The sequence below is a fragment of the Muscardinus avellanarius genome (assembly GCF_963383645.1).
Source record: "Muscardinus avellanarius genome assembly, chromosome: 7".
Taxonomy (NCBI): domain Eukaryota; kingdom Metazoa; phylum Chordata; class Mammalia; order Rodentia; family Gliridae; genus Muscardinus; species Muscardinus avellanarius.
In genome coordinates, this window is record NC_137793.1 from 102014220 (window position 1) to 102037961 (window position 23742).

At 39.0% G+C, this 23742-nt stretch overlaps 1 protein-coding gene across 1 annotated transcript in view; it reads right to left on the bottom strand.

Moving 5' to 3' along the window:
• HMCN1 (hemicentin 1) overlaps positions 1-23742 on the bottom strand; it is a gene marked incomplete at its 3' end in the record, with an annotated part of 469132 nt that overhangs the window by 344668 nt on the left and 100722 nt on the right. Inside the window, exon 2 of the mRNA XM_080699395.1 lies at positions 1659-1729. Coding sequence (XP_080555521.1) covers positions 1659-1729 — 71 coding nt within the window. The remainder of the gene's footprint in view (positions 1-1658; positions 1730-23742) is intronic.

Here is a 23742-nt window from a genome sequence, read left to right on the forward strand (position 1 = left end):
GATAGATGTTGGGAGTAGTTGAGTTAGATATTATGAACAAGGAAGAGAAGAGTTTCATCTCTGTGTGCCTGTGCACAAAACAGCAAGTGAGGTCATTTGCTTTCAGCAGATTACTTGCTGAAACACCCACTAGTAAGAGGGTCCCAGGATAAGGGATACCTCCATAAGGAGGGTCTCTCCATAAGGCTTATGGAGAGTAGATAAAAATTTATGAAGCATAGCAATTGCCATTAAGAAGAGTGGGAGACTTAATTGACCAAAGAAACACAATAAGGTCATGGGAGTATATTGGGAATCCACTTGAGATAAATGGTTTGAATTCACAATGGAATCTACCTGTCATGGGTTTTGCCTTTTGGACAGAGAAGCAATGGACATTGTGATAAAAGGTACTTCACAAATGAGAAATCTCTGGATTGAACTGAAAGAAGGTGCAAAAAGGAGAGATCTGATGGCCCGAGTACAGTCAATAAGGATGAAGGAGCAGTTGTGGTATAAGTGGCACCAACCAGCTTAGAGGACAGATAGTTGATGGTGAAGATGCCTGAATCAGTTATGGGGGAGATGGAACCTTTTGAGAAAATGACAAGGGCAAGAGGGGAGAATAGAAGGCTAAAAGAGAGTGAAAGGGAGCCCACTCAGGATAACTAATAGGTGAAGGAACTAATGGGGCGCTGTCTGACTAGGCCCTGCCCGTAAATGTCAAAGTCAGGCAGGATTATGGCAGTCTTAAAGAGAAAAGGAAACTGATTAACCGATACCAATAGCCTAGGAAATGATGGAAAGTGGCCCCAAAAGTCTCTAGATAACAGCAGCAGAGACCATAGGGAGTGGTCTAGTAAAACAGTCTCAGAGAAGCAATTTTTTGAAAGACTAGACTTAGGAATCATCTCTAAGCAGTAACAAGGAGAAGGTTTGTACCAACTCTACCTCCAAATTCTATTTTCATGTTACTCACCTTCTTTTTTAACCAAATTACATTTACAATAAAAATTGCAGACGGTTAGCCTGTGGCAGAGAACATCAAAATCACCTGAGATATGCCATTTTTGTGTCGGGAAGAATTTTTAACTGTTCCTAATGTTTCTAAGTAAAAGTTCTTTATCTAAAGCAAGGTTCAGCAAACTTTTTACCTATAAAGGGGCCAACAACTCATATCTCTGCCTTTGGAGAGTAAAAACGGCCACACATAGTATATAAATGAGGGGGATATTTTAAAGCCTTTCTGTTATATTCCAGTATCTGTAGTTCAATTCATTCTGGATTCAGAGGTGGAAAAGGGAAGTGGCACTAACTAAGTCCCTTAAAACCAACAATTATGCCGGACGGACGTGGTGGCGCACGCTTGTAATCCCCGCGCTTGGGAGGCGGAGACAGGAGGATCGAGCTGGTTCGGAGCCAGCCTCGCTGGCTTAAGAGACCCTGTTTCCACATAAAAAAGTTAAAAAATAGGTCTGGGAGTGTAGCCCGTGGGAGTGTATCCCAGAGATAGAAGGGCTTCCAGGAACCCCAGTACCACCAAAAAAAGAAAAAAAAAGAAAAAGAAAAAGAAAAAAAGAACAAAATTACTTCTTTCAGATTTTTTAAAATAAGAAAAGTCAGCCAAAAGTGTACAGGTTTCTATTCCCCCAAAAAGAAAACAGAAGTCAAGTACTCACCTGAACATACAGTTCTCTAAGCTCATATTGAAATTTCTTGGGATCTGTGGTAATTGTTACTGGGCCAATTTCTGTGAAAACAAAAATGACATGGATCAATAAATAGTCACCAAATGATATGAAAGACTGCTGTGTTTGCAAATATCTTTTCACTGTGAATCACGTGGTTATTGATTAATAAAAACAAAATTTCAAACATTTTTCTCAATTTATACTTACCAAAGGATGTTATAATTTTCTCTCTCTCTCTCTCTCTCTCTCTCTCTCTCTCTCTCTCTCTCTATCTATCTATCTTTGGTGGTGCTGAGAATTGAACCCAGGGTTATTCTACCTCTGAGCTACACCCTCAGCCATATTTGAAAACAGTATCTCTTACTGAGTTGCTGAGAGCCTCACTAAGTTGCTGAGCTGGTTTCAAATCTGCACTCCTGCTTCTGGCTCCCAAGTACTGGAATTATATGCATGTGCCACCATGCCCAGCTAACTTTCCATATATTGTGCATACCTGAAAGAAAGATTTTTAATCCAGGAGAATGAAAATAAGTGCCAAAAATGTCACAGAATAAAGAATCTCAAGAGCCTAGTTCCACTTTTTTCTTACTCTCACCAGTTGGTAAATTTTATTGAGCACATATTTTATCATTAGAATCAAAATAAATCATGTACTCATTCTGAAACTTAGCTTTCTCAACTAGAAAATATGAATTTTTCTGCAACTCACTAAATCTGAATTAGTTCAAAAATAAATATTTTAATGCTAAGCAAATAAAAAGTGAACATTCACTGCCTGTCCTACAAGGTTTTAAAGAACTTGGAGAGACAGAGATAGGGGGACATTAAAGGTGGAAGAAATACTGGGCATGGTGGTGCATGCTTGTAATTCCAGTAGATGGGAGGCTGAGACAGGAGGATGGCAGGTTTGAGACCAGTCTCAGCAATTTAGGGAGAACCTTTTACAAAATACAAATGTACATACATATACATATACATACATACACACACACACACACACACACACACACACACATACATACATACATACATACATACTGGGGGTATAGCTCAGAGGTAGAATAACCCTGGTTTCAATCACCAGCACTTAAAAAAACTGCAAGAAATATTCCTATGACTTTCTTCACCATGACTAGGATAAGTAGGTATTGCTATTTGCTATCTGCTATCTCCATTCTCCTGAGCTGGCTCAGATAAAAAATCACCTTCAGGGCTGTGACTACCTTTATGACTGCTCTGATATAATGTATAAACCACTGCTTCACACAATAACAGGTGTAGACTACTGCTTTTCTGGGGAGTCAGGACTTATAAGTCAGGTAAAAGGAGCCCAGGCAATAGGTTACATGGCGCACACACACACACACACACACACACACACACACACACACACAATTATGTTTGGTAAAACACAGCATGTGTATAGTAAATATTTGAACCCCCAAAGCTTATTCACCTTTTTAATATATTAACTTTTAACATAGATAAGCTGAAAGCAGTCTTTCATGGGTATTAATCATTTTCTCCAAAAAGTATCCATATACTTTAAGGAATGGTATTAAAATTCATCTGGGTATCATGTGTACAGACATATTTAAATTACCAAGATGGATAATAAGTCTTCTATTTTATATGATAAAGATACAGCTTGCATTCAAAATTGCAACGTGAAACTGTGCAAAATTGTAGTTATATTTAACAAAAGCTTTTCTAGCTTTAAAGATATTGCAGCTGGGCATGGTGTTGCGTGCCTGTAAGCCCAGTCCTTGGGATGCTGAGATAGGAGGACCACAGGTTTAAGGCCATCATGCTATAATTGAGCAACACCCCGCCCTGTTTCCAAATAAAAAATAAAAAGGGCTGGAGGCATAGCTAAATGATAGAACACACCTCTGAGTTTATTCCACAGTACCACACAAAAAAAAGACATCGCTAGCAAAGGACATTATAACTTCAAAGGATAATAATTAGCCAGGCATTCTATAACAGCAACACATGGTACAAAAGCAGACTGTAAGGCTTAAAAATAAATGAGGTAAACTGGAAAGAAAACACTATTTGTCTGCCATAACCCTTGTAGTTTTTCTTAGAAATCATATGTCAAAAATACCTCCATCCTTCACTGTATATTAGACACCTTGCAGTTTGCAAAAGAAGTGAAGAGGTGATTGGGTAAACTTGTGTGAAAATGCAAACATCTGCATTCCACACAAAGCAGCACAGTCATTAGCCATGCCTGAGTATATGGAAAATAAGAGAGGCCTACTTCCCTAAGACTAAACAAAGGCATACTTGCACAGGAATGCACAACAATGAATGTGCCAGACAGCTACACCCTGACATATACATTGTCAGCAGCACTGTCAAGACAATCTTCTTTGTCCCTACATGGCATTCTACTGAAATGAACCTAGAATTTAAAACTTAAGACCTAGAAAGGAATACAAAGAACACTACGTTAAAAAAATTTATGTAATTATAAAGAGTTTAGACATGCAAGGGCATTTTCTTTATTACTAAAAAAAAAAATCTGGATGTGTATAGTAAATATTTTCTCCAAAAAGAATTCTACAATATTGTAGAATTCTCCAGAATTCTACAATAGTGAGAACCAAAGAATGCTATTAAAATAAGACTGATTAGCCTTTATTTAAGTTAACAGAGACTCAAATGTATACCTGTCTTCAACATAGATAGGAAATCTTTCTTAGAGTTCATTAATAAGCTTTTTTTTGCAGAGCACACCGAACAGCTGAGATAAATCTTTTATCAGTTATGAGAAATACTCACGAGAGGTCATGGCTTGCCAAGCCGCCAGCTGTAAGCATCCTTTCCAACTTTTAAAAAGTGAATGATGCGGCTGTTTGGCAAAAACCAGTCCTCCTCCCTTTAAGACTTGCTTCCATTCTAGTCTTTCTTTCCAATTAATAGAGCCCTGGCCAAACGTGTCCTTAGTGATTGCCTCTTCTATTTGTTTTTGCTCGTGTTAGTATCATCCACTGCTAAGCCTTTGATGGCATTCTGCAGGTACAACTGTGTTCACTCTTCTTGCCTGGATTTGGTCCTCTGCTGCGTGTGGAATTCAATGGGAACTTTCATAGGCAACCCAAGCTCTCTCTGCTGTTTACTCAGATTCTGAACTTGGTTATCACCCTTCGCAGTTGCTATCCCAATGTCTTTCATCCGCTCAGGCACTTCTCAGTTGAAAAGGCCTGATTATGGGATACAAGAGGGCCTTTAAGCAAAGAAGGAGAAACCCCAGTGGGGTGATGGAGGGGTTCTAAGAGAAGGGATGCAGGGGAGAGAATTAATGATGGGAACACTTTCACTGATGTTACATACATATGTGAAATTACCAATACCAATCTCAATATCATGTACTGGGAAGGGAAAGGAAGGTAAAGGAGGGAGAAGGGGGCTGGGAGAGCTCCCCAAGTGCTGTGTGATGCATGCCACTATCACTCTGAACTACACCATGATATGAGACTACAATGCACTAATAAAAGTATATTAAAAGAAAGAAAAGACTAAAATAAGCTGCATTTGGAGAAAGTTCAGTGAAACGTAATGGAAAAAACTTAAAGGTGGGTGATCGAATGTCTATAGTAAATTAAAATGCAATCATCAGAATAAGGTTATAATTATAAAAAGTCCTGATTTCAATCCCATATTCTCAAGCGTTTTGACTCTTATCTAACTTGCATTAATGTAACCTTGATAGTATCTATAATAAAAACACAGTAGGAATAAAGGTGCATAATATTTAATAGAATATTAACACTGAGAATATCTCCACATCATTCAACATATTTTACAAAATTGTTACAAAGGAAATGCTCAACCAAAAAATAAATAAAACAACTATCGATCTCCAAATAAATTCATAGTCCTAGCATTAGAGATCATTTGGTTTAATCTCCTTATTCTACAGACAAGAAAACTTGAGGCCTAGAGAAAATGCAATTGACAAACTTTGGTGGTAAAGAAAGAGGACAGAGTGTGGTTGTACACACCTGTAAGCCCAGTACTTGGAAGGCTTAGATAGGAGGATCCTAGGTTTGAGTTCAGCCTCATAACTTAGTGAGACTCTCAACAACCTAGAAAGACCATTTCAAAGAAAAAAAATGGCCAGAGGTATAGCTTAGAGGTAGAATGTTCCTAGATTCAATCCCTAATACTGAAAAAAGTAAAGATAACTAAACTTTATTAGACTGAGCAACCGATACATCTCAGAAACTATTTCCCTTTGCCAAGATCCCAATTCTATGAATGATTATATCACTACTAACTTCACTGTATAATTATTTATATCACTACTAACTCCCTCTTTTCCTCTGGCTCATAAATCGTGGGCAGGATGGGCCATAATCAGAATTCCTAATTTGATGCATACAATACCCAGAACTCTTTATTATGACATGCCTAGATATTTTATTTCATGTACCAAAGAAAAATTACCCCACTTGCCTAATAAATACTATAATTAAACACACAAAGATATCTCAGTGGAAAATTCTTTCTTAAAGCTATTTAACAAATATATATTGAACACTTACTAGGTGTGATTGTCACTGGTGATGTCAAATTGACAAAGACCCTGTCTTTAAAGTTCCAACAGATTTGTGTTTTATTTTTCAAAAGGAACTAAGGGAGAAGCCGAACACACTTGTAATCTCAGCATTCGGGAGGCTGAGACCAGAGGATCGCGGTTCGCGGACAGCCTCAGCTACTTAGTGAGGCCCTCCGCAACTTAGTGAGACCCTGCTTCAAAATAAAGAATAAAAAATAGGGCAGGGGGTGTAGCTCCGAGGTTGAATGCCCCTGGGTTCCATCCCCAGACCCGCAAAAAACAAACAACAACAAAAAAAGAACTAAGGGAGAGTTCAGAAAAGAGATGAACATTATGGATTTCAAATTCAAAAATAAATAAATCTGTCTTCCTGTTAGTTTCTTTTCTCTCTCTCTCTCTCTCTCTCTCTCTCTCTCTCTCTCTCTCTCCTTTCTCTCTCTCTCCCCCTCTCTCCCCCTCTCTCCCCCCCCTCTCTCTGTCTCTCTCTTTTGGTGGTAGCACTGGGGTTTGAACTCATGGATTGAACTATATTCCCAACCCTATTGTTTATATTTTATTTTTGAAAAGAGGTCTTGTTAAGTCACTTCACATCGGCCTCAAATCTATGATCTTCCTGTCTCAGTTTCCCAAGTACTGGAATCACAGGTGTGTACCACCACTCCTGACCTGCTACTTTCTCCTTAAATTCTACGTCTTAAATTCGGAAGGCATTTCCATATTATATCAAATAAGTCACTCCCTGTGTCTATGTATGCAAGTATTTTTGCAAGTTACAAAACTGCAACATACAGTAAGCCCCCTTTGAGCCTCACCACGATCTCCTGACTGGATTAGTAACACAGACAACAGAAGCTTAGGTGATGAGACTGCCGCCCAGTCTCTAGGGCCCCACCACCATGAGCCTGGCCATGATAGCTAGCTTCTACCATGCGATTTCATGACTGCAGATTGCCTTCCGTCCACCTCCCTTGACAGTCAGCACCTGGAGGGGATGAAATCAGTGTCCATCTAGTAGAGTCCCAATAAATGTAGAAGATAGAAGAAGAGGAAGAATAAAGAAGAGGAAATTAATGAAGGTTATACCCATACCTTCAGATCCTCTATTTCTTTACACTTCACATCATGGAGACTCAACACTGTAGCTGAAGACCATACTAGCAGATGACATCAGAGATGATACTCATTAGGATTCAAATTTTAAAATGTCCCCTAAAACTCATTTGTTGTCAATGGAGCCAGGTTCAGAGGCAGAAAATGACAGGAGATGGGTCACTGGGGGAGTGGCCTTGGGGATGGTATTTGTCCCAGGCCCCCTCTTCTCTGGCTCTCTCTGCTTGCTACCACTATGAGGTGAAAGTGGCTTTTTCTCCTCCCCCATATCCTAAAGCCCTACCACCAACACATAACTTTCATGAGCAAGTGGATCAGACACTGACCTCTAAACTCATGGGCCCTAAGCCCAATCTGTCTTCCTCTTAGTTGTGATTGTCAGGTATCTTGGTCACAGCAATTTAAAAAAAAAAAAAGGTACTAAAACAATACTCACTAGTCAGACCAAAATTTCTCAGTTTCCTATGCAACCAAAATGTTTTTCTCTACTCAAAACAAGCTATTGATACAAGTAAATAATGATTCTACTCTCACATAGAGCTCATTTTTAAAAACTAAAGAAGCATTGAGGGTTATGACAGGCATGGCTAAAAATTTAAGAAATATATCCTGCCTTGGAAGACGATCTTTGATTTGAAAAAGAATAATAGGGTCTCAAGGAGGTCTTTCCTCCTTTCAAAAATATGGTATTTCCTGTTTCCTTAGGGATTTATCAGATGGGTTGGACTTATTTCCAGCACCTCAGCCATTGTTCTCTTAATCTGAGTTGCTGGATTGTACTTGAGAAAATAATGGAAAGAAATTCACAAAGCAATATTTTCTTTCATTGCTTCATTTGGCAAGATCAATATCCAGCCCCTCGTTTCCTTTTTCCTTTCCACTAACAGATTTCTGCTCCTTGTAACTTTTTCACTTTCCTCAAAGTGGTTTCTTGATAATAAGAGGACTATTTGCTGCTGCTTTCTGGGCATCTGCATGATTTGATAACGGCATTCACAATTTTCTCTTTTTTTAATATAGGGTTTTTTGCTTTATGTTGGTAGCTGTACACAAATAAATATGTGAAACTAGTTTGCAAGGCATTACCGAGCAATCAGAGAAATAAAGACATCAAAGGGCCTGCCATAGTAAAGGTAAAATATATCAAGCGCTATAGATAGGAATTAAAAAAAAAAAGAATGGTAAATTTTACAGGAGAACAGGGACCCCTGAGCTCTAGGGAAATACACAGAGAAAAATCCCAGAAAAAGGCAGTATGAGATGGGACTTGAAGAGAGCACTGGATTAAGAGCAGGGGACAGCCAGGCACAGCAGTGCGTGCCTGTAATCCCAGTACTCGGGAGGCTGAGGCAGGAAAATCACAGGTTCTTGGCCAGCCTCAGCAACCCAGCAAGGCCCTCATCAACTTAGCAAGACCATGTTTCAAAATAAAAAGTAAAATAGGGGAAGGGGTGTGGCTCAGAGGTAGAATGCTACAGGGTTCAATCCTCAGTTACCCTCCCCAAAATAGAGAATAACAAAAGAGGAAAGAAATTCTAGGCACTGAAATATGGCCTTTTCAGAATCCCTTGCAGGCATGGAAATGACCCTCAATCAGTTTGACACAAATCGACTCTAATGTCTTGTATGTGCAAAGATGTTAGTATAAATATATATCCTCAAAGCATTAAAGTTGTTTTCTGAATGAAAAAGTTGTATTCCTGCTCTGAGATTCTACAGAAAATTAGATTAACAATTATATTTACTTTCTGCTGTCCAGAACCATTTCAAAATGTTCTGCATCGAACTGGATCAAATTGACAAAAGCCGAGTTGATTCGTGACATTGAGTTGACCTAAAGCCAGCATTTAAGGAATCATTTAATTGAGCACGTTCTTTCTTACGTTAGAAAAGGTAGTTTCAAGGACCACTTAAAGGCCCTTAGTGATTGTTTGGCAATAAAGACATATATGGTGCATTTTAGAAAACTGGAGTTAATGGTGAATTGATATAAACCCAGTTACCTGATAATGATTGCACAGAATTGTGGCCCACTATTCTAAGAGATTACCAGTTAACAATAAGCCATATGATAAATAACGTTAAATAAAAACAGTCAATAAAATTGCTTATAGTAAAGGTATAAAGCACAGGCTGATGGCCTGCACAGGGGGATAAAGAATTTTAACATGAAATCGGCAATGTTACACAGCTCTTTAGAACAGGAAGCAGAGAAGAATGCCTTAATAACAGGCACGGGCTATGAGGTCTGCAGACTAGGATGTTATTGCTTAGACTGGACTTTGGCCAGGGCAGCAGCGAGCACATTTACAAATACAGTCGTGGGATTTCAACTGGCCGACAAAATTCAGACCCTCAGTTTTGCATGTAATCCTAAATATAAAATGGCGTTTTGCCTTGTTTTGTCTTGTTTTGTGATACTGGGGATTGAATCCAGAGCATTCTACCTCTGAGCTATATTCCCAGCCCTGTTTTTTTTATTTATTTATTTATTTATTTATTTATTTATTTATTTATTTTTGAAACGGTCTCACTGAGTTGCAGAAGGCCTTGCTATATGTTGCTGAGGCTGGCCATGAATCGAGGATCCTCCTGTCTCAGCCTCCCAAGTCCTGGGATGGCATGGCATTTCAACATCAGTATATATCCCATGTACAGATAAGATACAGTTAGCAGAAAATATATTATTTTGTTATTCTACTTAATAAGATTTAATTAACAAGATTTCCAGAAAGCAGACAGAAAGAAAATACCATGTCTGAGAACAGTTTTAAATTTAAATAATGATGTTATAATAGGATATGCATTTTTTTATTTAATCAGTGATTTGTAGTCATACATCATGACAAAGTTCAGAGTGATAGAGAGAAAGAGCACTCAGGGAGCGCCCCCAAGCCCCAGCTCCCACCCCTACTAATTAATTTCATTAATTAATTTGTAGTATTAGGGATCAAAATAGGAGCATTCTTGCTCTGAGCTATACCCCTAGCCCATTTTATTATTTGTTTTGTTTTGTTTTTGAAATAGGGTCTCACTAAGTTGCTGAGAGTATTGCTAGATTGCCGAGGCTAGCCTCAAACATGGGATCTTCCTGTGTCAGCCTCCTGAGTGCTGGGATTAAAAGCATGTATCACCATGCCCGGCTGGGGGAATGGATTTTAAAATTTATGACTAAAATACTGGGATTCATTTCAAAGGTTTTTCTCTTAGGTAGTCCTTTGATATTAATATTCTTCCAAGTAATTCTAGTCATCAGTTTAGGGCTAAGGAAAAGAAAAATCATGAAATAAGAAACAAAGTGTTAAGAAGAGAAATATCTATTTGCGAGCCCTAAGAAAGAAATCTTCAAAATTGTTGAAACTTCTACACGCCAGGAGAACAGGCTTAGCTTCAGACCTGATTGCTTTCACAGCAACCTCACAAATGTTATTCAGCCTTTTGATTGTTTTCAGAAAAAAAACAAAAATCACTGATTCCAAATCAGTAAGAATTAGTAAAAATTCTATTTGCAAAACTATGGGAGGGACAAAAAATAAATACATATTTGTATTTATTTTTGTATGATATATGTATGGTTTTGCTTAAATACTAGCATTAATTCATTCAACAAATAGTTACTACATCAGTAGGGATGGTTCACATTGTCAGGAAAAAGTATGAGCAAACAAATTAAGAGGGAAGTCTTGATTATAACAGTCAGAAGTATCTGGGTGTGTCCGGGCAGGCCGCATGGGTTTATGGCCAGCGCAGTTGAACAAGGCTCTGCTCTCAACAGGGACCCGCCCTAGAGTTGAATGCTTTGCAGTCATTACACTGAAATAAATTTTGCTTTGTATTTGTGTCCCGTGGAAGCAGTTCAGTGGGATGATGGAATGTGCTCCCTGGGCTCGGAGCCTCGCCTCCTGCATGGTACTACCTTCCCAGGACCTTCAAGGATGGGTTTTCAGTCACCTCATCTTCCCCCACCCAGAGGGCTCGGACCCTACGCACTAGCTCCATCCCCGTGTCAGCCATATGTCACCTTTCACAGCTTCAGGGACATGGATGTGGTAGAGAGGATGGAATCGGAGGCATAAGCATCCAGCTACATCTTTGAACAGGATATGGAGTCAGTGAACACTGCTGCAGGCTGAGCACCACAGCGCTGGTGGAGGCCAGGGGTCAAGCCTCAGTGTAGGCAAACCCACACTCCCAATCCAGGCATGCCCTGGTGCCAAGACATCCCTGGGGTCACCTGTCCGTCAAGGGTTGGGGCGGCTAATAAAAGGGAAGAGGAGATGTCTAGCTCCACTTCACTAGACCCTACTCTTGGCCAGGAATCTGGCATCTGGGTCCAGGACTTTTGGGGGTGGGAGCAGACCTCGCTAGGCAAACCTGCCAAAGGCAGTCTCCATCATGCAGAACCTTCTGGAGCTCACGTAGATCTGCATTTTCCCCAGAAGCATCCAGGTCTCCGGGAGCTGGCCCACACACACACTTCGCTGTGAGGAACGTCTCTTCTTGCTTCCAACCCTCTGATGTCTGGTTTAAATGATCAGCATGAGGCTTACCATCCATCTTTATTTTGTTCCATGCCGGTTTTAAATACACATATCAGCGTGTTGAACTGGTATGCAGATTCACCCAAATGACACAATTCATACTCTCTGACTGATCCCAGATGGTGTCTACAGCTGTCCAGAAGAGAAAAACAGGGCCAGCCTGAGACAGCTGAGGAACCCTAGCGGCCTACCAACACTACGAATGCCCCAGGCTCTTCCATGACATTTGTTAAGTAGTACTCTCTACTAAAAATTTTTTTTAATTTTTTCTTTCATATTCACATAAAGTAAAACTAAATGAAAATATACATATTCTCTTGGCAAGTAACTTTATAGGTTTAGTATATTTATATCCAAACTTCAAGTAGGAGTTTTTTTTTTCTTTTTTGCTGCCTGTGTTTTAGAACACTTAGCAATATTGTTTTTAGATTTATTTTGAAAATGCTGCATATTAATGAAAACTGACCAAAAAAAAAAAAATCCAGTAAAGATCAGCACAAGCATCAATAAACAGAGATAATAGGAGTGCTGGCATAAAAATAAATTAAAAAGAGTGATTAAGCTGGGGATGGTGGCATTCCAGTATTTAGGAGGCTGAGATCAGATGATCACAGCAATTTAGTTAGACTCTTAGCAATCTAGTGAGATCTGTTTTGAAATAAAAAATAAAAAGGGCTGGGAGATAGAATGTCCCTGCACACACATACACACACACACACACACACACACACACACACACGCAAAACACACGCATACACACACACTCTCTCACACACACATACTCACATAGAAAGAATGGTTGGTCTATATACAAACAAATATCTCAAAACAATGTACATAAAGCAGTAGTATTTGTTTTAAAATATCTAACTTTAAGTCATATGCATAGTATATAATAAAATAAGCTCCAAGTATATTAAATTGATAAATATGGCCATGATAATGATTTCTCAACTGAGTCTAAATTAGAATATATAATTAGAATGCATACCTATACTATACAGATCAATATTCCAGAGAAGAATAACATTCTTTTTCTCAAAACAATATGAGAAATCACAAGGAAAAATACTGCTGATATGAATACTTAAAAATAAATAAAAATTAAAAATCTGAAACAAAATATAAAACAAATCTTGGCGATATCTTACCAATACTTAATAAATTTTTAAAATATATTTTTATTGGTGCATTGTAATCATACATCACATTGGAATACAAAACTTGAGAGGATATACAAGCACACATCATCCAATTAGCCCTCATCCAATCCCCATCCCATTCCCTCTCCCTCCCTTGATCCTATGCTTGATTGGTAATTATCTTTGATACATTTGTTTATGTACCTCCTGAGTTTTAAAGAGATTCCATCCTCCCACATCCCATCCCCTCTGATTGGTCACCTTAATTGCTATGCTATAGGGCCCATTCTATAACTCGACCTCCTCCTGTTACCCCTTTCCTCCTAGTTTTTGCTAATTAAGGGAAGCATCTGGTTTTTATTTTCTGTGATATTTCTCTGTGCATGCTGCATTGCAAGTTACAGTCCCACTCTTGACAGCCCCAGTAGTGGCTTGGCCACCCGGAGGACTCTGATCCCGACCTCGTTGGCTCCAGCACTGGCCTGGCCTCATGGGAGGTCCAGATTCTGGCCTTCCTGGCCCCCACACCAGCCTAACCCTTCGGCTGGCTCCGATCCTGGCCTCAGAGGCCCCAGCACTGGCCTTGCCTCAAGGTAGGATCCAATCCCAGCCTCACTGACCCTGGCACTGGCCTAACCTCTCAGCAGGTTCTGATCCCAGCCTCGGAGGTCCCAGCACCAACCTTGCCTCATGAAAGGCTCCAATCCTGGCCTTGCTGGCCCCGGCACAGGCCTAACCCATCGGCAGGATCCGATCTGGCCTCGGAGGCCTCAGCACCAACCTTGCCTCACGGCAGGCTCTGATCCCAGCCCTGCTGACCCTGGCACCAGCCTAACCCCTCGGCAGGCTCCAATTCCAGCCTTGGAGGCCTAAGTAGCGGCCATGCATCAAGGCAGGCTCCAATCCCAGCCTCGCTGGCCCCTGCACTGGCCTTACACTTTGCAGGCTCCAATCCAGGCCTCAAAGGTCCCAGCACAGCCCTACCTCACGGTAGGCTCCAATCCTGGCCTCGCTGGCCCCAGCACCAGCCTAACCCCTCAGCAGGCTCCGATCCCGGCCTTGGAGTACCCAGCACCGGCCTTGCCTCACAGCAGACTCCGATCCCATCCTTGCTGGCCCCAGCACCGGAGTTACCCCTCAGCAGGTTCCAATCCAGGCCTTGGAGGCCCCAGCACCAGCCCTGCCTCACAGCAGGCTCTGATCCCAGCCTCACTGGCCACGGCACCAGCCTAACCTCTCGGCAGGCTCCGATTCCGGCCTTGGAGGCTTCAGTAGTGGCCTTGCCTCACAGCAGGCTCCGATCCCGGCCTCGCTGGCCCTGGCACCAGCCTAACCCCTTGGCAGGCTCCGATCCCAGCCTTGGAGGCCCTAGCACCGGCCTTGCCTCACAGCAGGCTCCAATCCTGGCTTTGCTATCCCTGTCACCGGCCTCACTGTTTGGCGGGCTCCAATCTGAGCACCCTCTTCACTTAGCAGGTTGTTCTACGTTCCCGAGGGTGCGTGGTGGCAGCATTCTGCCTCTGGGGTTATTTCTTCAAAAGTTCCAGGTATAATGCATCAGATCTCTGCCTCTCCTGAGTACTGGCCACTGCCATTGCCACTGCCTCCACCATTTCAAATCTTTCCCGAGCTCTTTTTCCACTCTGCATGTTGTCCAGTGTTCCTAAGCATGTGCAACGGTAGCATTCGACCTTTGGGGTAATTTCTCCAGAAGATAAGGTTGGTTAAATCAGATTTCTGCCTCTCCCAAATACAAGTCTCTACCGCAATGACCGCTTCCAACACCGCCTTCCTCCTAGGTCTCCGCTAAACTGTCTCCTTACAGGTGATGTCCAGGATTCTTGAGGATGTAGAGAAGAAGCAGTCTTCCTTCACGGGGAATTTTTCCAAAAGTTCCAGTTCAGTTAGATAGGTTTTGTCTGCATCTCCAGTATCCTGGCAGCTGCCACGGCCATCTTGACCCCTCTCTGATATTTTTCTTTTCTTTTTTCTTTTTCTTTTCCTTTTCTTTTTTTAAATAAGAGAAGACAGTATGTGTGGTTTGAGGAGGTTGTAGGATCAGGCACTCCGTAGCACTGCGGCCCGGGCCCTGGTTCTTCCAGGGGTCTGGAGTGCCCCGCACAACCCCCGCCCGAGGCCCAATACTTAATAAATTTAAAATGGTACTATCTGAAGAGATTCTTCAATTCATAAGAAAAAAAGCACCAACCACTCCACAAAAGGAAAACTTACTTAAACAAAAACAGGAACAAAACTCCTATTTAGTCATAGCAAAAAAACTTGACATATACCTTGTAACAAAGAAAAATATTTTCAATATTGTTATTCAAACCAGTGTCATAATAAACCTGGAATCCTCACACTATAAGTAAAATCACATAGGGTGCTGAGCCTGGTGGCACACTCCTGGAATCCCAGTACTTGAGAGGCTTAGACAGGAGGATCGCAGGTTCAAGGACAGCCTCAGCAATTTAGCAAGGCTCTCAACAACTTACAGCGAAAACCTGTTCCAAAATAAAAAATAAAATAGGGCTGGGGTGTAGCTCAAAGGTAGAAGGCCCCTGAGTTAAATCTCTAGTAACACACACACACACACACACACACACACACACACACACACTACATAGGGTTATGAATTTTACAAAATATATTACTGTTATATGTATTGTGGGCATTACAATTCTTTTTGTGTGTGTGGTACTGGGGATGGCAACTAGAGGTATTCTACCTCTGAGCTACACTGCTAACCCTATATTTTTTTTTTATTCTTTATTCTGAAACAAGTCTCACTGAATTCCAAAAGGCCTCACTAAGTAGTAGCTGATGCTGTCCTCGAACCGCGATCTTCCTGTCTCATCTTCCCAAATGCTGGGATTACAAGCATGCACTACTACGCCTGGCTGGCATTACAATTCTTAAAAGTAACTTGTTACAAAATCATTTCCCTTTGCTGTGATTTCACTTTCAATAAAACAGTCATTGACCTTAATAAGATATGAATTAACAAGGTCAAAATATAGAAATGATTAAAAATATGATTCTCAGGGCATGGTGGTACACGATTTGTAATCACAGCTTTTGGAAGGCTTAGACAGGAGGATCGTGGTTCACGGCCGGCCTCAGTTACTTAGTGAGGCCCTCTGCAACTTAGTGAGACCCTGTTTCAGAATACAGAATAAAAAATAAGGCTGGGCGTATAGCTTGGAGGTAGAATGTCCCCAGTACTACAAAAAAATTATATATATATATATATGATTATATATACATATTATATATATATTATATATATATGATTCTCTAAATAATGTTAGTAATTAAACTATGATTGCATGTGGAAACAAACCAACATTTATCACATAAAATAAAAAGGCAGAATTCAGAATTGTACACACGGGTTACAATTATCAACAAAGGCACGTGCGCAGAAGGACAGATTCAGAGAGGTCATACGTAAGTAAAAATTGATGACTGGAACAGACAGAATCATAAGCACTTCTTTTTTGTTTGCTTGGGGATTTTGCAGTATTGGAGATTGAATCCAGGACACTCTACCTCCAAGATACACTTCTTGCCATTTTTATTTTGTTTTGAAACAGGGTCTCACTAGGTTGCTGAGAGGCTCACTAAGTTTCTGAGGCTGGTCACGAACCTATGAACCTCCCATATCAGACTCCAGCTTACGAACATGACAAGCATGTGCCACCACACCCAGCTGAGTACTTGATGATTTTTCCAAATTATTCTACTATTTTCTAATCTGAGAAAAATTTCACTTGATCACATAAAAGCTTGAGGTAGGTTCATGAATTGGGGGCTGCATTATTCATTTATTTATAAGAGTCATTGAACAAAAGCACAAAAATATGCCTCAGCATCGGGTGATACAGCAAGGACAGCATCAGCTTGTGGCATTATCTGTTCAAGCTGTGAGGCAAAGTAGTTCATGTATTTAGAGCCTCATAAAACAGTCATTGTTTGGACACTCTGTTCACTTTCAGTTCTTCCACTTGAAGCTATCATCTCTTTCAAGTGCACCAGTTTTTGGACTGTCATCGGCCTACTGTTGGTCTTTATTGAGTATACAAAGAATTCCTTTTGATTGAATGAAATAAAACACCTTTCAGACTTGTAACACTGCCATCCAATCACGGCCCAATTTTGGTTCTTTTTCTGCAAGTCATTGATTTGTATTTCTCTCCTTGTTCTGACCATGGCAGGTCTATTCAGACACACATGTGTACATGTTACATTTTCTTCCTTGAACATTTAAACTGTGAAATAACTGGTATAATTGTAAATAGTGAACATGAGGCTCAATCATTAACATCAGTATCCACTGGAAATCTACATTCTTCTCCTAATAGAAGTTTAGAGTATTTACCTTCATTGGCCACTAAAAGCATCTGAGATTCAGAAGTTACCCTAGGTCAGGAAAGTTCATGACTGTGTTCCAGTTTGAATGATTTCCAAAGTCATTTCAGCTTAGGACAAAACTGTACATATGCTAATATTTGATATTAGAAAAGACTGCACAAAGGATCCATTCCGTTCCAGGTCCCTCCGCTCACAATCCACCTGCACACGGCTACAGTTGCAAAGAGAGGTGTGGGCGCCTCCACAAATACCAACAGGCTGTGGCATATAGCCAACGCTTTACAAAAACGATCCAGAAACAGGAGACATTGCCTCATATCACATGGATCAGTCCTCTTTTACCAACTGATATCGACACACCGCCTTTCAATACCTGTGCCCCGAGTACCCGGGCTTCTGTAACCTCACTCCAAAGCTCATTCCCGTTAACTGATGATATGCACCTTCTCTTTAAAACCTGAACCCCAAAAGGCAGAGACTTTTTTCTATATTGTACAATCGCTACTCAAACCCAAATACAATCACTAACATATCGTTTGCAGGCATCTATTAATAACAATTAGCAGAGGCAACAAAAGAAAGATGTAGCCAAGAAACCTTCCCAACCGAACTGCATAATTCTGCTTAGATTTCTGTGGATCCAGCTCCTACTAGAACTCAAACACAGCCCGGATGAAAAGGAGAATATGATTTGGAGGTGTGCACTCACCTCCTGGCCCACATTTAATAGATGTTTTACTTAAGAGGCAGTTTCTTATTTTAATTAAAAACACTGGAGTCGGCTGGGCGTGATGGCGCACACTTGTAATCCCTGCGCTTGGGAGGTGGAGACAGGAGGATCGCGCAGGTTTGAAGCCAGCAGCGCTGGCTTAGGAGACCCTGTTTCAAAAAAAAAAAAAATAAGTCTGGGAGTGTAGCCCAGGAGGTAGAAGGGCTTCCAGGAACCCCAGTACCACCAAAACAAAACAAAACAAACAAAAAAAAAAAACACTGGAGTCAAAATTACTTGGGTGGAATTCAAGGCTCTGCCATATACGTGTGTGTGTGTGTGTGTGTGTGTGTGTGTGTGTGTAATTTTTGTCAAGTTCTTTCATCTCTATGACTTTCCATTTCCTGGCTTATAAAATGGGGATAATAGTCATATCTACATCATAGGTTAATTTTGAGAATTAAATGGGGCTAGCATACAGGGTGTGAACTTGGGACAGAGTAAGTGTGTGATAAACACGAAGTGTGCTGTTGCTACTGCTGCTACTGCAAGTAATGCTCATGTCGTTTCAAAGACTTTCTGCTAGGTATTATGATTGGTTAAAATACTATAATCTGAGAAAAAACTCAATCTGTGAGTTTAGGAAAGAGCATTTTTCTTATGCCTATCACTATTTACAATAATTCAATGAATTTGAATTTTCATCTCAGAAAGAAGCAAATCACATTCTTTCTTTATTATTGATTTTTCATAGTGGGGATTAAAGTCAGGTCCATTCTGCCTCTGAGCTACACTCTCAGCCTTTTTTTATTTTTTGAATTTGAAACAGGTTCTTGCTAGGTTGCAGAGCATCGTGCTGAGCTGCTAAAGCTGGTCATGAATGTATTTATCCTTCAGTCCCAGCCTCCCGAGTATTCGGATTACAGTTGTGTGCCACCATGCCCGGCAGCAAATTACATTCTTATACCCTAATATAAGAATAATATATAATTAAGCCTTTGTAATGCTTTTTTTAAAAAAAAAATCATTACATTGTTACCTTCATTAGATGCAAAAGGCAAATTCTGATTTAAATTGAACTTTACTTTCTTAAGTCTGGAGAATAGAAAACATCATTTCCTGTGCTCATCATTGAATCTGAGCCACAGAGAGACTCACTGGGCAGAGACTGAAGGCCAGCCTCGCTCTGGCCAGCAAGTACCAGAGGCTGGCAGTCCTGACACTGTGTGACCGACTTGGAAGTGTCAAGTTCCAAGTACCTCGCTCAAGTTTTGTGATGACACACACAGACCAGGTTGTCAGGTAGGGCTAGATATTAGCAGGTGGCGTCTGCTGGGTCACTAAGGTGCAATACCCCAAAGGTAAGATGTATAAAATCCATATTCGGAGGGACTATAAAATCCGATACATGGAAGACTCCACATCACTTTCCCATGCCCAGGGAGCATACGCTCCTGGACCCCGGCCTCCTCTCCATTCCCGGAATGGCCCATTCCACACGCTTCTCCCTCTCCTCTGGGTACAACCTTCCTCACATGGTGCCTTGTCTTCTCTAAATAGGACTCCTGTGTCTCCCATTTGTGCTTTCTGTTTGAATACTTTCCAAGCAGATAAGCAACGACTGGATTTGCATGAAATAATTTTAAAATCTATCACCCGGATTTGCATGAAATAATTTTAAAATCTATCACCCAGCAACAAAATCAGTACCTTATTTATAGGTTTTTTTTTTTTTTTTTTGAGAGCCCCTGAGTCATGGGGCCCAGTAAGTCAGGCTGAAATTCCTGACAATGAAAATGTCACATAATAGGTGTTTGCTATGCTAAGTAACACAAACGTTTGGAAATCATTCTGCAACAGTAAAATTAATAAAACATAAACTCATATGCAGCATTTGATAGCTATGTCCATTTATCTGCATATTCAGCCTCCCAAGACGATTATTCTTCCTAAAAATAGCAACCATGACATTTTGAATCTTTGGCACTCAAACAGTGACCCTCATTGTATCCTGCTGGTAAAGTTACAGAAATTTTCAGACAACAATTTTGAACAAAATATGTAAACCGCTACTTTAAAATAATCACCACAGAAATTTACATAGGAATATTTAACTTAAAAACAGAAAATATAAATATGCATCATTATATGGCTATGTAATAAATACCTATAAGAAATATGCACAGATACATTAGTAACAACTTAAGAAGTAAACATTTAAATAATAATTAAGAAAATTGAAAACTGTGATATCCAGATAATCCGGTAAACATCAATATGACTAATCTGAAAAATAGGTAAAAAATAGTGAGTATTATAAAATATCTTAAAATATGGCATTTATTTAATCCTAAGATTATTAGAGAAATAGTAAGTATGAATAGAACTTCTGAAGTCATTCATATTTTCCTAACGAAGCCTATGAATCTCATCGTGGTAATTCAATTTAAAAAATGTCAAAGAGACAGAAAAAAGAACTGAAGAAAATTCAAAGCCATTGAAATAGAGTTCAAAACACTGAAGACGTTATTAATGAAGATCTGCACTCTGCCAACGCATAAACTGTAAAAAAAAAAAGCTCTTTCTTTTGGCAAACATTCTTTTTCTGTTACTTTTAAATTCAATAAATCATTTGTAAGTCCCTATTAGGTAATCCTGCCTTGTGCTTCAAGCTATTAAAGTCTACTAAGAACGTTCACATTGTATGTAGCCCAGTTACTTGGTAGATCTTTGCGACTTTTTAATTCTGTAATTCTCAATGTATCTATTGGATTTAGTAAAAAAAATAAATAAATATGTTTGACATGTGATCAGAAAAGTTTTGTGGTTTTTTTTTCTGGCGATGGAGTAGAACAGAGTAAAGCCGAACAGTACAGTATCACAGCCCTCCTATTTGACAGTGCTGTGCTTGGTGCAAGGGAACTAACTGTAGAAAAGATGTGATCCGTTCCCCTGTGAAATGCACACTCTTAGAAATAAAATGGAGACTACAACAAGTAAGCCAGCAAAGAGGAATAACAACAAGTCAGAATAAATACTGCAACAGACACAAGCAGACTACTGAAATTGAGACAATCGGAAGAAGGTTTGCTTAAGAAGACAGCAACCAGGAAAGATCTCCATTGTGTTTTCTTTATACAGAATAAATGGACATGGGTCTGCACCCAGTTTTATACAGGGATTTTGGTTTTGTTGTATCGAAATATAGAATCCATTCAGATATTAAATAAAATTATATTTTGTCTTTGAGAGGGGTTGCAAAAAATCTCTGGTTTTATGTTTCTTATAGTACTCTTGGCCATGAAGAAATAGTTATCTTTTACGTAGTAAGTAAAATTTATTAATCTTTTACTTATGGTTCTGGTTTCTATCGCATTTGGGAAAGCTTTCCTCATAATAACGTCATCTGATGTCTTCTGGTCTACTTTTATGGTTTATGTTTTATAGTTAATTTATGATCCATTTGGAAGTTCTGCTGGTGTAAGGTCTGAGGTATAGACCCAATTTTCTCCAGATGGCCAGTCATTCAGCATATCATTTTTAACCCATGGGTATTAAAAGCTACTATGGGTCACATATGTCTTCTATATTCTATTCCACTGAATTTTACCTTCATACCCCAACCATATTGTCTTCACAACTATGGCTTAATAGTATGTTTTAATATATGGTGGGACAATAACACATCTTTATTCTCCTTCGGATGAAATTTACTGCTTATTCATACTATATATTTTTTCATGTCAACTTTAAATCAGCCTACTAGATCCAAAAAATATCCTAAAAGTATTTCTTCTGGATGGCACATTAAATTTTTTGTATAAGACTTTCTGACAAGATATTAAAAATTTCCATAGTACATTGTTCCAGTTATTGTAGCATTCTTGTGGAAAACTTAGAGGACTTTCAATATTTAATGTTATTTTCCCCCCAATCTGGAAATTGCACATTTCTTAATAGAAATTAGTAAAATTGTGAGTGATTTTATCTTTTTTTATAAAGCTATGAATTTTGATTTTTCTTCTATTGTATATTCTAAATGGTTGTATTTTTCTTTCTTTCTTTTCTTTTGATACTGGAGATAGAACTCAGGGATGTTCTACCTCTAAATTACATCCCAACCCTAGTTTATTTTTTATTTTGAAACAAGCTCTATGTTGCTGAGGCCCTTACTAAATTGCTGAAGCTGGCCTCAAACCTGTGATCCTCCCTTCTCAGCCCCCAAATACTGGGATTACAGGCATGTGTTACTATGCCTGGCTAAATGGTTGTATCTTTCTATTTATAAAATCTATGGACTTTTGTACATCCTTTTCTTTCACTTCTATACTGGATTCTTTTGTTGCTTGTAAGAACTTTCACCTGATTCTTTTCATCCTTCAGATACACAATCACAAAAGCTGTGCTTTTCTATGTTTATATCTAAATTATTTCTCTTATCTAATTGCATTGGTCAGTGCTCCAGAAAAAAAATGTTACATAATTGTGATGCTAGTGAACAGCTTTGTCTAATTAGTGAAAATTAGCCAATGCTTCTAGGGTTCCCTCCATTAAAAATGATACTGAATTTAGGATTTACATACATATACATTATCAGATTAAGAAAATATTCATCTAGATTAAGTAAATATTCATCTATTCTCTACTGTATTAGGTTTTCAATATTAAACCACATAGGAATATTAAGTTTTGTTCGACACCTTTTAAACATTTTGCTTTTTTAATTTAATATGCTTGCTTTTATTTTCTATAAATTTTGTAGTATTTTAACAAATTACCTCTTTCTGGAAATTTAGCCACTTCAATTTTTCAAAACCTTCATCTTGAGTTCACTAAATAAAATCTCTACTACTAAATCTCCAGCATTTAACTTGCATTTGAGATATTTGTTGTACCTCTCATATTCTTTCCCTCTGTTCTTCCCACTTTCATATGCCAATTATTTCTACTGTTAGTACAATCAACATTACAGTCTGTTCTATTAGTCTATTTTCCAGATTTGTTTGAGTCTCAGGCAAAGAGTTACACAGACTCTATATTCATTGCTAGTATTTTGTAGTTTGGGTTTTCTTTTTAATATCTCTGACTATAGTTTTCTTCTAAAAAAAATTCCAGATGTCTCGTGGGAACAATATTTCTTGAGTCGTGCATGTTCAAAATCATTTGTTATTGCCTTTTGAAATTTTTTATTTTTTATTTATTTTTTTTTTTTTACTGGTTACAAAGTTCTGGAGCCACACTCTTTCCCTGAAGATTTTGTAGGAGTTGTCTGTGTCCAATGTGTTATAGAGTAGTTTAAGGTCACACCAATTTTTTTCTTCTTTGAGTGACTTCTTTTTTGGCCACCCAAAGGATTCTTTCACTATCTGTGAATTTAACTTGGATATTTTCTAACGTTGATGGCTCTGGGACAATTTCCATTAGAGTTGTTATGTCTTTTCAACATATAAAATCTCAAGGTTTTTCTTTTACTTCCTTTATGTATTTTACATAATTTTATTTATTTTCTATATTGCATTTCACATATATATATGTATATATAATATATATAATATATTAATTATATATAATATATATAATATATAATATATAATATATATATAATATATATAATTATATATATATA